The sequence below is a fragment of the Emydura macquarii genome, unplaced genomic scaffold (genome assembly GCF_026122565.2).
Source record: "Emydura macquarii macquarii isolate MOO-44397 ecotype Brisbane River unplaced genomic scaffold, CSIRO-AGI_Emac_v2 contig_212, whole genome shotgun sequence".
NCBI classification, from domain to species: domain Eukaryota; kingdom Metazoa; phylum Chordata; order Testudines; family Chelidae; genus Emydura; species Emydura macquarii.
Genome location: NW_027130349.1, coordinates 5,170,266 through 5,186,291, shown reverse-complemented (window position 1 = coordinate 5,186,291; position 16,026 = coordinate 5,170,266). Strand labels below are relative to the sequence as shown.

General features: G+C 44.1%; 1 protein-coding gene across 5 annotated transcripts in view; it reads left to right on the top strand.

Moving 5' to 3' along the window:
• Positions 1 to 16,026, top strand: part of RBBP8 (RB binding protein 8, endonuclease) — a 78,154-nt gene that overhangs the window by 42,702 nt on the left and 19,426 nt on the right. For 4 of the 5 annotated variants that reach the window (XM_067546755.1, XM_067546738.1, XM_067546746.1 and 1 more), the window contains 2 exons: positions 8,373 to 8,477; positions 11,271 to 11,365. In XM_067546755.1, the coding sequence (XP_067402856.1) occupies positions 8,373 to 8,477; positions 11,271 to 11,365 (200 nt within the window). The remainder of the gene's footprint in view (positions 1 to 8,372; positions 8,478 to 11,270; positions 11,366 to 16,026) is intronic. The other variant, XM_067546762.1, reaches the window with a different exon arrangement.

The following is a 16,026-nucleotide window of genomic DNA, read 5'->3' as shown; positions in this document are numbered from 1 at the left end:
TATGGGGATGGTGCAGGTACCTTTTATGTCCCTTCACCATGTGGTTTGCCCCAAACACAGCCACACAGCACATGGCATAGAAAAGCCTCAAAGTTCCCTGTCCCTGGGCATGTTCTTACATGTCCTGGTGACTTGTAAGGTGTAGTCCCTGGGTTCTTTCACTGGATTCATGGTACATTTGAGTTCCCTTGATGGGCCATTAAGCAGGCTTAGTGCTGCTGCCATCCTATGTGGGGTGTCACCCAGAAACACAGCACAAGTGTTTGGATACAGATAGATCATAAATATTTAGAACTCAATACAACACTGATACATACATATACATGTGCTGATTAATCTTAGCGAATTATAACCTTTCCATTGGTATCTGACATGGCATATCTCATATGACTTATTGCAATTTTGCAATATTGATATCAGTAATATTATGACTGGTCATTCATATTTCACCCAGTGTCACAGTGTCCTAGAAGTGACACACAGTACCATCCCAACCAGCACCAAGACCCAACTGCGGCTCTGACCCGGCACCAAGGTCATAGAAGTGACTCTAATAGAGGCAGTTCAAGTGGAGGAGGAAGCACCAGCCCCTCTCATGGTGCTAGCCTCCTCGTTGTCCCCGGATGAGGCAGTAGCAGTCACTTCTAATCTGTTCCACAAATTTGGGGCTGGAGATAGAGGAACTGGAGGAGGCCACTCACAGCCTGATTGACATCTTGGCTGCAGTGGCTCCCTCTAGAGTGGCCCTCCCAGTCAATGAGATAGTGTTGGGGCCAATCAGACCCCTTCCTCTCTGTCCCCTACCTCAAAAAGGGTAGAAAAGAAATAATATATACCGGCCACTGGGTTTGAGTACTTATTTTCGCATCCTCCCTAGGGTCCACTGGTGGTGGCAGCTGTGAATCAAAGGGACAGGCAGGGGCAGCCCAGCATGACCGCAAAGAACAAGGATGCCAAGAGACTAGATTTGTTCAGCATAAATGTTTATTCCACGGGCAGCCTCCAGCTCCGTATCTCTTAACCAGCAGGGGTTGCTAGGGAGGTACGATTTTAATTTGTGGGACTCAGTGGCCAAGTTCAAGTAGGCAAGACAGGAATTTATGGCCATAATGGCGGAAGGCAAAACTGTGGCTATGCCTCCCTTCAGGCAGCCCTGGATGCGGCCAATTCAGCAGCCAGAACGATGACATCGGTGTCACCATGGAGCACAGTTTGTGGCTTCAGTCATCGGGCCTGTCGCATGAGGTGCAGCAATCGGTCCAGGACCTCCCCTTCCAGGGCACTGCTCTGTTCACTGAGCAGACAGACTCCAGGTTGCATGGCCTCAAGGATTTGAGGGCCGTGCGTCTTCGGCTTCCAGGAAGCATTTCAGGCCTCAAAAGTCTCCCAGGTTTTCCAGGTCTCCCAGGCAGGATTCCTATAAGAGAAAAGGAAAGAGCTATAAGCATCATCAGCCGTTACCTTCCACCTCAGCCTCCCAGACGGGCTCAAGTAGATACCTCAGTGGGTTTAGGCAGGCTTTTGAGGGTACGCCCAAGGACAGCATACCAGACTGGACTCAGGATCCACCCTCCCTTTTGTTTTTGAATCACCTATCTTCCTTCCACACTGCATGGTCCCATGTAACATCGGACTGTTGGGTGCTCAGTACTGTCAGTGGGGTACACCCTGAAGTTTTCATCCACCCCTCCCTCTTACCCCTCAACCTCATCCCTCTTCAGGGACCATTCTCAAGCAACTTCCTGTCCAGGAGGTGGAAGCTCTCCTGCGCATAGGGGCCATAGAGGAAGTTCTTTGAGGTTTAAGAAGGAAGGGGTTTTACTCCTGATATTTCCTAATACTGAAGGCCAAAGGGGGCCTGCATTCCATCCTGGATCTGTGTCACCTAAACAAGTATCTCAAGAAATTGTGGTTCCACATGGTCTCCCCGGCCTCCATCATTCCCTCCCTTTATCCCGGAGATTGGTACGCTGCCCTCAATGTAAAGGACGCTTATTTCCACATTTCCATCTTCCATGGGCACAGGAGATTTCTCCGGTTTGTGATGGGTCAAAGCCATTACCAGTTCACTACGCTCCCCTTTGGCCTGTCAGCAGCCCTACGGGTTTTTTATGGCAATGGTTTGCAGCTTATCTGAGACATCAGATGTGCAAATGTACCTGTACCTCAATGATTAGCCGTTCGCGAGCTCAAGTCCAGTGCATCTTTGGCATACGGGCCCTGTCGTGTGCTGGGCCTGTTAATAAATGAACAAAATCAACACTGGTCCTGGTACAGAGAATAGAGTTCACAGGGGCAATGCTCAACTCCACTCAGGCCAGGGCCTACTTGGTGTAGACCCGATTCCAAACGATGTCAAGTCTAATCACCCACATCACAGCTCACCCACTTACAATCGTCCGGGAATGCCAGATGGCAGCGTGTGCTTACATGGTGCAATATGCAAAGTTATGCCTTATACCCCTACAAATGTGGCTGTTGTCTATGCCCTGGCCATACCCTACTTGGACTCAGTTTTTATGATTCCATCTATTGTCTTAGCATCTCTGACTTGATGGGTAGACCTGCATTTGGTGACAAGAAGGGTGCCCTTTGCCACCTCATACCCATCAGTAATGTTGGTTTCAGATGCTTCAGACTTCGGGTGGGGACCCCACCTCAGTAGACTCAGAACCCAAGGTGGCTGGTCTGAAGAAGAGCTCTCCCTGCACATAAACATCAGAGAACTCAGGTACGCTTGCCTTCCAGGTGTTCCATACCCAGCTATCAAGCAAGATTGTGCAGGTCTTGACAGACAACACAGCCTTCATGTTTTACGTCAACAAGGAACGTCGACTACATACTTTAGATAGACGTTGGCCTTCTGTATCAAAAGGACTAAGTCCAGTCTGTGTGGTGGACAGGATGAAAGGACTCCTAGTGTCATCCCAAAGGATCTTGTCCTGGAAAACTGCCTGCATCCAAGCTTGCTACAAGCAGGCAAAGGTCCCACTTCTGGCTATCATGACAGCTCATTCTACAAGAGAGCAGGCATCTTCAGCAGTGTTCCTCGCGCACATATCAAGCCCAGACCTCTGCAGTGCCGTCATTGATCCGTACCTTTGCATCCCACTATCCATCACCCAACAGATCTGTGACGATGCCAGTTTTGGGAGAGCAGTGTTGCAATCTGCACGACGGTGAACTTCTAGCCCACCTCCAGGGACACTTCTTGTAAATCACCTAGCATGGAATGGACATGAGCAAGAACTCGAAGAAGAAAAAATGGTTACTAGCATTTCATAACTGTTCTTCAAGATGTGTTGCTCATGTCCATTCCATGACCCGCCCTCCTACCCCTCTGTTGGAGTTACCAGCAAGAAGGAATTGAGAAGGCGGGAGGCCAGCGGTGCCCCGTTATACCGGCACATGTGCCCAGCTTTCCAGGGGGTCAGCCCTATGGATACACTAAGGGAAAAAAAATCTCCAACAACTGTGTGCGTGGTGCATGCACACCTTGCATAGAATGTACATGAGCAACACATCTCGAAGAACAACAGCTATGAAATTTTAGTAACCGTTTTTTTAGTAAAAGCTGTACCCTCTGTTAACAGCCATGCAAACCAGGTCTTACTTGTTGTTAGATATTTGTTATCAGCCATTCAGAACTTCTCTCTACCATCTAGAAGAGTCCACGAAAGATTATGACTGCTGAAATTAAATTTGTTAGTCTTTAAAGTGCTACAGAACTCTCGTTGTTTTTGCTCTCTACCATCTAGGCTTCCCTCAATTAGTTTCTTGGAATAACACTTCACTGAAGTTTAGAATTGCACTTTCTGCTGTATGTATGCTTGTAGCACCACCTAGTGGAGAACAAAAGAAAAGCCATCCTGCTGCAGTTAGTTATTGCAATTTAGTTACATCAAAATTAACAGCTACCTGAATTGAGCACCTGCATAACGTGTTTTTCTGCTATATAAATCCTGTTTACATTTGGCTTGTACACAAACCCAGTAATATTGTAGGCATTTGGCTTAATCTAAACTTGGTCTAAGATATCATTCACTTAGCAAATGTAAACTACTATAACAAGAAAACCAGCAAAAACAATGAGAGTCCTGTAGCACCTCAAAGACTAACAAATTTCTGCAGGCATAAGCTTTCGTATATATATACCTCCTATCTGTGGTTTCCACTTCATGCATCTGATTAAGTGGGTTGCAGCCCACGAAAGCTTATGCCCACAGAAATTTGGTAGTCTTTAAGGTGCTACAGGACTCTTGTGGTTTTTGCTGTATACCGACTAACACGGCTACTCCTCTGAAACAGGAAAAACAGTTTTTAGATGCAGTAATACTTCTTGCATGTATTATAATGATACATAGTATACATGCTACTAGATCTGAATATTGTATTCTAGATGCTTCTATGTTAATTTATTTCATGTGAAATAAAAATGTATTCTGCAAATATAGAAGCTTGTGAATAGTTATAAATATAAACTTTTAATAGGCTCTTTTCTTTTCAAGAATAACAATAGAACATATTAATCACGAAATATATTAACTACTCTTACAGGCTGTTGGTACCATGCTGCAAAAGTTAACTATATATCAGTGTATAACCATACAAAATATGCTTGTAATCCAAAGTGCAAGTTGTTCACTATATTCACCATTGTCTTAACTGCCCTGCTTCTGGGACAGCTGAAAATCATCCCTTCTAATAGTTAAAATTTTAAGCAATTGCCTTCCCTTTCAGCCAGCAGGTGTACAGAACATAGGATTGTAGTAAATGGGGTCTAACTGTAATGTGTTACATACATAATTATGATTTGTTGCAGCAACATAAAAAGTGATAGCTACCTGTCAAAGTATCTTTAGCTTTATTTGGCAGGCTTATTTTACATTTTCATGTTAAAAAGTACTTTTCTTGTGCTTCTGAAGCACAATTTCACTTCAAGAAATGTAACTTTTTCAAGTGCTGGTACATATGTGGATTTCATACATGCGTGCACGCTATGCGCCGGAGCTGGAACTATTTGAAGTAGTCTCCATTGACCCACACTAAATGTGTGGTCCACGTGGTTGCATCAGAGGTCTTATGAGGCTGCGTGGATCAATGCCACCTCAATTCCTTCTTACCGCTCCATGGCCAGAGTCGGAACACTTCTCCTCTTTGCCTTCGAAACTGCAGAGCTTAAAAAAAAAAAAAAGTTTTAATAGTTATCGTTGTACATAGTTGTGTCTTGTTGTAGTTAGTTAGTAAAACAGTTAGAATAGTTACCTACCGTCATTGTCTGATTCCACCTGAGGCATCCTACCCGTTCCAGGCGGACTGTGCCCCAACAAGGCGGGTTTAGGAATTGCGGTACATGCCCACAGTCCATCTCAATTAGCAACAAACATCAGCGCTGCCTCTACTGTCTGGGTGAGACCCACATTGTTGTTTGGTGCTCTATTTGCCTATCCTTCCCAGCACGAACCCATGAGGCCAGAGAACTTAAACTCCGCAAATACCTCATGGAGGAGACAGTGTGTCCGGGTGTGCACTCAGAAGTGGCACTGTTGGATCCACCGGAATGCCCAGCTGTGTGTACATCCCCTGTTGGAATGACACCAGCAGTACCGACTGTACCGGTGAAGACCCATTGGGCTCATAAAAAGCATAGTTATGGGTATAAGGGGGGATCCCCAGTCAGGACAGCCTCCAAGTGCAGTGTTACCTCCCCGAGCCAAGACAAGTTGGGTAAGAAGTCATGTGATGACCCTGAAGCATCCGCTCTGAAGAAATTCAAAGCAAACCGGAAGACTAAATAGCTGGACACACAGCAGTCCATGGCTGCTTCAGCAAACAGCGCACTACTGGCCCCTCCAGTCCCGTCTACCCCACCGGGTCTGTGGGGCCGGCTTTGTCTGGTACTGAGCACACCCCCAGTGCTGACTCTCACCCCTAATGCTCACAGCAGAACTGCTTCTGCCTCTGGACAACTCCCCGCCACAGCACAGATCGCTAGGGATTGTGCAGGCTCCATCTCTAGCAGACAAACCACTGCTCCTGCACGCACCGCCTCTTAGGAGGCCCAGGGAGATGGCACATGCTGTACCAGCTCCACTGGCTCCGACGGCTGTGCCCTTTCTGAACAACACTCTGACTCAGAGTGGTCATCGGAACCAGGGCTGTCCTTCTCACCGACACATAACCCATGATACCAATACCAGATGTACTTACCATTGTAGGCACCTCCAGTACAAGCAGTTCTGGTACCAAGCAGCCTACTGCCATAAACAGGCCAACATTCTTAGCCCTACTGGCATCATTGGGACCCCTATCATGGCCGGGGAGCACCACCATCCCAAGACAGGCCCCCCTCAGAGTATACTCCCTCTGTCTATGAGGACCCACAGGGCACTATTGTGCCCCACTGGTACCGACCGGGGCATTGTCATCCTCAGATGAGGCACTCATTCCTCCTGTCCTCTCCCCACCAGGCAATCAGGGGTAATACCAGGACCTCCTACACTGCGTGGTGACGGCCCTCAATCTCACGGCAGAGGATGTGAAAGACCCCCAGGATGAGGACTTGGATATTTTACAGTTTACAGGTCCGTCACAGATAGTGCTCCTGATTCATAAGGCAATCCTTCAGGCAGCCCAGACAATCTGGCATATTCCAACATCCTGCACCCCACCATCTAAGCATGTGGAGAGGTGCTATTTTGTCCGAGCCAAGGACACTAACTTTCTTTTCATTCACCCACTGCCCAGCTCTCTAGTAGTACAGGCAGCTGGGCAACGTGCCAGACAGCAACATTGCCACACCACTCCTTCAGCTCAAGTTGCCAAGAAGCTCGACCTCATTGGGCGGAAGGTATATTCCTCAGCAGGCCTGCAGTTCCACATTGCCAGTTCTCAAGCTATACTAGCAAAATACAACTTTAGGTTGTACTCAAAGTTGGTGAAGTTCTAAGCCTCCCTGCCGGAGGACAAACAAACAGAATTTAAATCCCTCATTGACAAGGGCAAGTTGGTGGTCCAGGTCACCCTCCAAGCAGTGGGCAACACAGCGGACACAGCAATGTGTTCCTTCACCTGAGGGGTGGTACTTAGAAAAGACTCATGGCTCAAGACATCGGGGTTCCCCAAAGAGATCCTAACCACTCTGGAGGACCTCCCATTCGACAACCAAAAGTTATTCAGCGACAAGACTGATGAGAATCTGCACTCTCTTAAGGACTCCTGAGCCACCCTGAGGTTCTTGTGTCTCTATAGTCCGGCCCCTGCCTGATACCAGAATAGGCCATCTTTCCAGCCACAACACCCCACCACGCCCACCTACCAATCCTACCTGCTGTGCCAACAGGACCAGCCGCACCGCCACTAGTGGGCTCAACAGCCTAGATTCTCTGCCATCTTTACCTCCACCACTTCTATCTCTCAACACCGTCCCTCAAAACATCCCTTTTGACTCACTAGAAAACCATGGACCCTGCCCCACCCCTCCCCTAGCTTTCCTGATTGTTTTCGGGGGCTGTCTTGCTTTCTTTGCTCACAATCGGAGCAAGATTACCACCAATCAATGGGTGCTAGGCGTCATACACATGGGATGTCTGATAGAATTCCACACTTTTCCCCCTTGCCACCCTCCCCAGGGTGACTGGGCACACACAGCACAACTGGACCTCTTACAAGAGGAAGCTCTCACCCTCTTCAAAAAAGGAGCCATAGAGCAGTTCCACGCCATTATCAGGGCCATGGCTTCTGCTCCCCCTATTTCCTCATACCGGAAAAAGGAGATCTCCACCTCGTCCTGGATCTACAGGCACTGAACCAGTTTATCTGCAAATTCCGCTTCCAGATGATTACTTTTCCCCAAATCATTCACTTCCTTTCCCCTGGAGAATGGTTCATGGCTCTCAATATGAAGGATGCATACTTCCATGTGGACATCTCCGCTGTCCATTGCAACTTTCTTTGCTTTATGGTGGGGCACTCCCCTTACCAATTACATGTACATCCATTCAGAATTGCTACCACCCCTCATATGTTCACAAAGGTCTTCACCAGGGTGGCAGCGCATGTGAGACACTTGGGCTTTACCTGGACGACTGGCTGCTAGTGGCATCATCACGCCACCATCTTCTCATCACTATTCACACGCTAAAGGACCATCAGTTTTCTGTTTTCCTATAGTTCTTGTTGGTTTGTTTTTTCCCTTCAAGTCTTGATCCTGGAAACATTTTAATTTTAATCATGTGAAGATAATGGAACTAATCATATATTTAAAGTGTGCACATAAATGTTTACAGGACTGGGACCCTAGTTTGTACCTATTCATAATTATGAAGCCAGATCATTATTAACTTAACTTTTATTTTTATTCCTTTATCTAGAGTTTGGAAAAGTTCCACGATCGTTATCCACTCAAATTCCTAACCACTGTGGAAATGAAATATTAGTGGCAGACACCTGTGATCAAGAACTGTCCCCTGTAGCAAGTAAATACTAGGTTTAATCATATTCATTTCATAAGGGGGGGAGGCAGTTATGGGTAACCAGTACCTCAAATTCAACTTGTAGTCTTCAATTTGAACTCAGGAGCCAGAAAAAAAGGAGTAATATTAATCCCAGAATTACTGTGGATGTTTCCTGAATGACCTGGCATGCTCCTAGTGGTCTGAACTCATGAGATCTAGTTCCAGTTCTTGTCCCTGAGTTCCAGTGTCATTTTGGGAAAGTTTTTTAATGTCTATAAAATAAATATAATACCGTAATTGTTAAATCTTACTATTCTTGTAGTCATCCAACGTTATCTCTAGAACGAGAAGTTATAACTAAAATCTGCTTTCTTTCCTTTGACTCCAAATGACTCTTTAATTTTGTTTCTGTTCCTATAGTCTTTGCATAAATCATGAGTTGGTATAGATTTATTTTTTTCTCCACTTCATGTTCTTTACTTTAGGAACAAGATTTCAAGCTTGTAATTTCCAGAAATTTCAGTTTTCTTGATTTTTTTCAGGGAAATATTTAACTAGATGACTGGAGATAGCACTTTTTCAGAAAGTATTCCTGAAGGACTCTAGTGTTTCTCATCTGAAAATCCATTACTTCCCTCTGATTTAATGAAATGAGATGTTTTACAACTCTGTAAGAAGGCAAATTTGCCTTTCTTTTATTTCCCTAAACTAAATCTTAGATAAATAACTTTAAGGGAAAAAACTACAAGTATTGAATGGAAATATGCATACAATCAGTTCACTATTTAATGTTATACATTGAATCCTTTTTTTTGTAAAACTTTAACAAAATTATTAAAATTTCATATTCCATATATACAGTTAAATAATTAGAAATTATGTAAAACCATAGGGCATTAAAATATTTCAGCCATCAGACCTAACATAGGCAACTATTTTAGAACAGATAATTCCCTCATGTCTGCCTCCATGTTTCTGTTTTTAGATTTCCTTCCTTGTGGGATTATTTTTAAAGTAATGAGCTGTCTGGAGCAATAATCTTATGTTTCAATTTTAAATTCCTCTAAATTAAGGGCAGATAGCAAATGTTCTAATATACATTAAGACAATTAGAATAGTGTCTTTCTTTTAACCCAATTTGAGTAATTTGCCCATAGATTAAACAGGCTATTCTGAAATGGTGAGTTTCATTGTCAGTAACAGTTTATTCTGGATAAATGTTTTCAAAATGGAAAAATTCTCCACTTAAAAGCAGAACATTCAAGTAAAATGTGAAATAACAAAATGTTGTTTTGAACACTTAGTAGCACAACAACATACTGAAATGCAGTATAATAATTATTAAATTTGATGAGCAGTTTTTAAAAATTCTGTGTTAAATAAGCCTGATAAAGCTGTCTTGGGGTCAAATTTTCCAAAATAGCCGAGTTGCTTGTCCCTAATGGGCATGGTTGGGTGCAAACAGATAATTGCATGTTACACTACCTATTTTGTGCAGGTAACTGCACACTTTGGCCAGCAATTACCTATATTATCAGTTGCTGTATCTTCTGTAGAAACGTAAAATGACTGTGGTGGGTGTCGTTGTAAAGGATGCCATCATGCATCCCAACATCCTTAAGACAGTTATGACAATTTAGAAACTGTGCCACTACTACTTTCTTACCTTTCCTAGCACCACTTCCCAAACTCAATTTTCCCTTGAATTGAGATGGAAGTACTTAGTTTGGTACCTGGGAATAGAGTTTTTGGGCTTCTGTCACAGCGAATGATGATAGCATATTACCTGCTTTCCCATCTCAGGATTTTTCTTCCTTTATGCTCCACAAGGAGCTTTTTGGGGAAAATGCAGAAATCAAAGGGAACCCAATCTATTCTTCAGGGTCCATTTGCTCTGTAATTTTATGTCTGTTTGGATATTGCTGCTAAGCTCAGCACTCTACTTGTTCCACCTGGCTACCAGTAGAGACATGTGTTGGAAAAGGTAGCCATTTCCAGACATGCAGAGACATCAGGAAAGAAATCTGTGACAGCTTGTGAAGCATAGTCGTGACTAGCCAAAGGCAGTGACTGTTTAACACATTAGTTTGACAGGAATTTTAATATTCTTATTTTCTGGTATCTGCCTACCCACTAAAATCAGATCAAATATATCTAGTGCTTAAGCCTGTAGTGAGATTTTACTGTTCATTTTTATTTTATATATGTAATCATTAAGATTGAATTAATTAGGTATTTTAAGTACATCTTAAAAATGCAGTAACTAAAAATAACCTTGCATAGTACTCTGCCTCTTTAGGTAATGTTCTTATTCTAAAGAATGTAAAATGTTATGCCTTACTTCAGTCTTCCCAGTCACTAAGGTGTGAAATGTTTTATAGTACGTATAGCAGTATATTAGAAAAGTTTAGATTTCAAAAAGTTTAAATCTTTTATCTTTACTTTCTGGTGCACTATTGCCATTGACACGTATGTACTGTACTGGTCCACCTGCCACTGTCATGGCACTCATACTCTAGATAGGAAGCTTGAAAGGGTAACTTCTGCTCTGATTGCCTCTATATAGTTTGATTTTGGGGGTGGGATTGTGTATGAATAGAAGGGATATCTTCTTTTCTGCATCACAAGAATCCCAAGTTTTCACTAAATGAACCATATCCCTAACAACTCAGCACACTTCCATCACTTTGATGTGGTTTTCAATGTATGACCTCTTTTTAAATCTGACTCGATTTGTATAATCTCTACGTAAGAGTAGAATAAAATTATCTTTTATGTATAATTTATTAACTATGCCTTTTTCTATCCACATAGATAAACAAGGGATGGGAAGCTACCCCGTTGCAAAGCCATCTTTTAACTTGGCTGCAGTTGTTGCAGAAACCATTGGAATTGTTCAAGAAGAATCTGTAAGTAATGTGCCCATTTTTCTCAGAAAATGAACCTTATAATCCAGTTATTATCTAATGCAGTGTTTGTCAAGCTATGTAACTGACCTTGCTGGGGAAGTGCTGAGCTCCAGAAAGAAGAAAAGTAATTATTTCATGACTATTTTCACTTTAAAATGTCAGCAAAAGCCTGAATAATAAATTTTCTAATTCTAAATACTGTTCTGCCTTTGCTTATTCCTGATGGAATGGCCTAGAAAAAAGAGAAATGAACAGGATGTCCTGTCCATAGGCTTTAAATAGCTTTATAAAATGCACTATTTCTCCCCTACTTACAACTCTTTATTTGAGTAAAACTAGTCAGCTAGGTCCACAGATCTGGCCAGTCTGTGTTCAGTGGAGGTCGGGGGGGAAGGGTGGTTCTAAGTCACATTTACGGTCCCCTTCATCTTCAGGCTGTCTGGGGACTGAACCGGCCCCCATTGTAACTTGGAGCAGCCACTTGAATAGTCCCTAAAGGACCCAATTGCCGGGGATCACCAGAGTACAGCATACTTTTGCCCACACAAGACCTGTGCTTTGGGGAATAGGGTAAACCTTTGGCACACAGGTGACTCTGGTGACTCCATGCCACCCACGGAATCTAGCTACCCTGTTGAGGCAGATTTCTGGCCTTGCATCGTTGGAGCAGTGGAAAGGAAGTGGAATAGGGGGCCTCAGTCTGGCTCAATAAACTCACCTTTACTGATAAATAAACTTGAATTGTAGTAACTGGATAAATTATAGTGGAACAATTGAAATTCCCTCTTTTAATTCTTAAACCAAGTCGGAACTTAACTTAGAAAATTATCCTAGAGATCTCTACCCTCACTAGCATAAGGGTAACACTCGTATGTAATGAAGACAGAGATTTCTCAGGGGCTGCTCCAAGACATTGCAATGAACTCCCATAGGAACTAAGGACCATCACAAACTTCCTCACTTTCTGTTCCAAGTGCAAGTTGCACGTTTTTAACCTTTCCTGCTCTGTCAAACATACAGCAGCGTATACATTTCAAAACAAAAAACCTAAACCCTACCAAAACAGGGTATTGTACATTGAATTCTTCCCTGACGGTGGGGAGAATGAGCAAATGTTGCATAGTTCACTATGGCATTAGTCACATTCACTTAATGCGCTATTGGAAGGCACTGAGGGTATGTCTACACTGCAGTGTAAGCCCAGACTTGGACTTGAGCCCAACCCCCCCTTCTGTCTGCTCACAAATCTCATATACTTGGGCTTGGACCCAGAGTCCTAGGACCACACCAAGGTGGAGGGTTCAAGCCCGAGTCAAGCCAGCACCCAGTGTTCAAGCACTTGCTTTTCAGGGTAAGCACAATCCCATCCCCTTCCCCCCCCGGACTCAGATTCTGGGAGTCTGCCAAAAGAATCCCATACTCCCTTGGGCCAACTTTCTTTAACAGTTCTTAGGAGAGAGAGGACAATCGACTTGAGAAAAACAGAGGCAACCCCCTTGTTCTAGTACAGCAGTTCAGGGAGGTGGTCTTTAGCCATTCCATTTTATTCTGACCACCGAGCTGCAAACAACTTCGGAGAACCTTCTGCATTTGCAACGGACACTGACCAAAAGCAGTCCTTTGCAAAATACGCTGCTTCATGGTTGTGGGAGCATAGGCAGATTTTGGTTAATCTCTGGTGGAAGTCCAGCTAAACAGTGGATTTTAGTAAGAATACAAGGAATGACCATATATACCAGCAAATGGTGAAGAAACTGGCAGCATTGGAAATTTACCAGACCAGTGACCAATGCAGGATTAAGCAACTCAAGATGAGTACCGGAAAGACACTGACAAGAACTGCACTTCGAGCAATCCGCCAACAATCATGCCTGTTTTATGATGAGTATGATCGGATGCTAGGTACTATGCCAAGCATGGAGCCAGTGGTGATGCATGATGACTTGGTGAGCTGGGATGGTAACCTGCAGCCCCCAGAATCCAGCATGGGAGCTGATGGGAGCCAGCAGCTGACACCAAATGAGACCAGTAAAGTGACTCTGTGGCTGACACCAGTCTCAGAAGAGGCTTTGCCACAGGAACAGCTCTAGCACATCCCGGGACTGTACTCGGTACAGCTTTTTGATGCCCCTTTGAGGAACAGACTGCCACAGAACTGGTGGCAAAAACAGAAGAGGCAGAAGCTGCCACGGAGCTTGGTAAGTTTCTGGCTCCATTTTAATGTTTATTAATGTAGGAATGGGAGCAATTTCTATTTTATGAATGAATGCAAAAGTTAGGACAAGCCCTGGGTAGCAGTGTGTATCTGCTAATGGCAGATTGTATGCCAGCACCTTGGCATTCAAAATGGAGAACAGGAAATGCAAACAGTAAAAAACCCATTTAAAAGTGAGTTTTTACTGGGAAGGCACACATTTTTGTTAGGGCATTCCTGTTTGTTAAAAATTACAACTTTATATTGCCATCCCTGTAAGTACATTGCTCTGTAACCACTCAACAGTGTAATGAGGCATTTGGAAACAGTGAACTGGGAGGATTGTGGAAATGAGTTCCACTTATAAATCTAGTCCATTTCAGTTAAATGTAATTCATGCAATCCATAGGTGACTAAATCATTTGTCCCACATACGAATGGAGTTTTAAATTTTGTCCAGAAATGTTCGGGGGTGAGGGAATGGAAGTGGATTTCTGTGTGTTTGCATGCAGACATGACAGGCTAAGCCATGTGGATGCTCACAGCCTGCTGTTGATTCCCTCATGAATTCACATCCAATCCCAGGTGCTGATATCAGCAAACTTTTCCCATAGCCAGAACTCCAGCACTGTAGTCACATTTTGGGGAAGGGCATATTTTCCCAGGCAACCTCAGTAGCTGACCATCCCACTCCACTTGCAGATGTACTTTTCAGTCTCTACTTTGAATATTTCCATGGCATACATTTCTGGTTTCCGACCAGCAGCTTATAATAAAACCTCTCTTTGCCAGTCAGGCACCACAAGAACTGGTATGACCTCCAAAACATGGAAAGCCTGAAATGAAAGAGCAACCTTTTGTAGAAAGGCCACTGATGTCCCCTTCTCCCTCCCCTTCACCCCACCCTCCCCCCAAGCCCAAGTTGTTCTACAATTCTTAGAGGGGGAAAAAGCAGCTGTTATTTTTAACTTGCCATTGTCTCTGAACTTATTTTGCTGCAATTAATCTGGCTGTGTCCCGGGAGCTTCTGTGGTCTGAAGCATCCCCCTCACCAATATATTGAAGTTCAGTTTTAAAAAGTAACATTTTATGTCCTTGAAATTCCACAAGGATTTTTTTCTGTGCTCCTGCACTGAGCTATTTGAGACAGCAATCCTCTGTGTTTTGCCTTATTCCAGGCCCCCTCAACTTCTATAGGCTGCTGTACTTCTACAGTGCAGCAGAAGCCTGGGTTAGTGTACCTTCATGGACCATTCCAAGGGGAAGCATTTCTGTGATGAACTTATGGTTGTAGTTTTGGGCAGGGTCAACAAGGAGGTCCAGTACCAAAGACAGGGACTTATGGCTGGAGGAAAGGCCTGGCGAGAGGCAAGTGGAAAGGTTCAGGCTGGCTGCACAGCTTGAGGACAGGATTGCAGCATGGGAGCTGACGTTTGCTTCCTAGTTCCTAGAAGAGGTACAGCAGCTCAGGGAGGATGACAGAGCTCAGCAGAAAGAACTATTTGAACGGCTGCTATCACAAATATTCGCATGAGTACTGGCTCCTGCTGCACCCACATCATGGCTTGAGTCCCCTCTGCAGTACCCTATGCTGCAGTCCAGGAGCAGCTTGGACAACTCCACGACTAGGTGACCCATGCAATTGGATCCCATGGGTGGCTGGGCGGGGCAATGGTGCTCCATTCAGTCCTCCATACCGACTCCCTCCCCCATAGATGCCTCGACCACCCTCCTCCTGCACTTAGAGCTTGGCAAATGTGGAAGGAAATGAAGGAGAATGGGGAGCCAGGGGACATGCAACAGTTTCTGTGTTGTATATGGTTTTATAGTTTGCGCTTGTTCATGCACTTTGTGTTTTTGGTTTTGTTTTGTTACTGGTGTTTTGGCGCAGTTATGGCAGCTGGCCCTCCTGGCAATGGGTTAATGTATTTTTCTAATGTTTATAAATAAAGCTTTTTATTTTATTAAGAAATTTTATTGCTATCACTGAGGGTGTAAATAGATGATCAGGAACAACTGGGAATTGGTATGCAAACTCTATTATTCAATACAGTTAGCTACATCAATACATACATCAGTCACTTCCTTACATCAGTCTGTACTGTAAATCAACCCTCCCTCATCCACCATTTGATAAGCACTCAGGTCATTCATAAGTACATTTCATGGCAATCTATGCCACCCTTCCCTCCCCTCCTAACAAGCACATTCACAAAGGTACTATTCTCCCTCTCCATTGGCCCATGCAAGTCCGTAATGTGGGAGCACAAAGCATCTCTGACTTCTGTTGCCCGTTGCATTCAGCTCCATCTGCGGTAGGTGCACTTTTCTGACTGAGTACTTGTTCAGCAGTCCATTGCTCTCTTAGTTCCATTCTAGGGGAAATGGCTCAACTTTGGCTTCACTAAAATTGTGAAAATCCCAGCAAGCCACAGTAATGAGCACAGTATTGATGACACTGGAATCC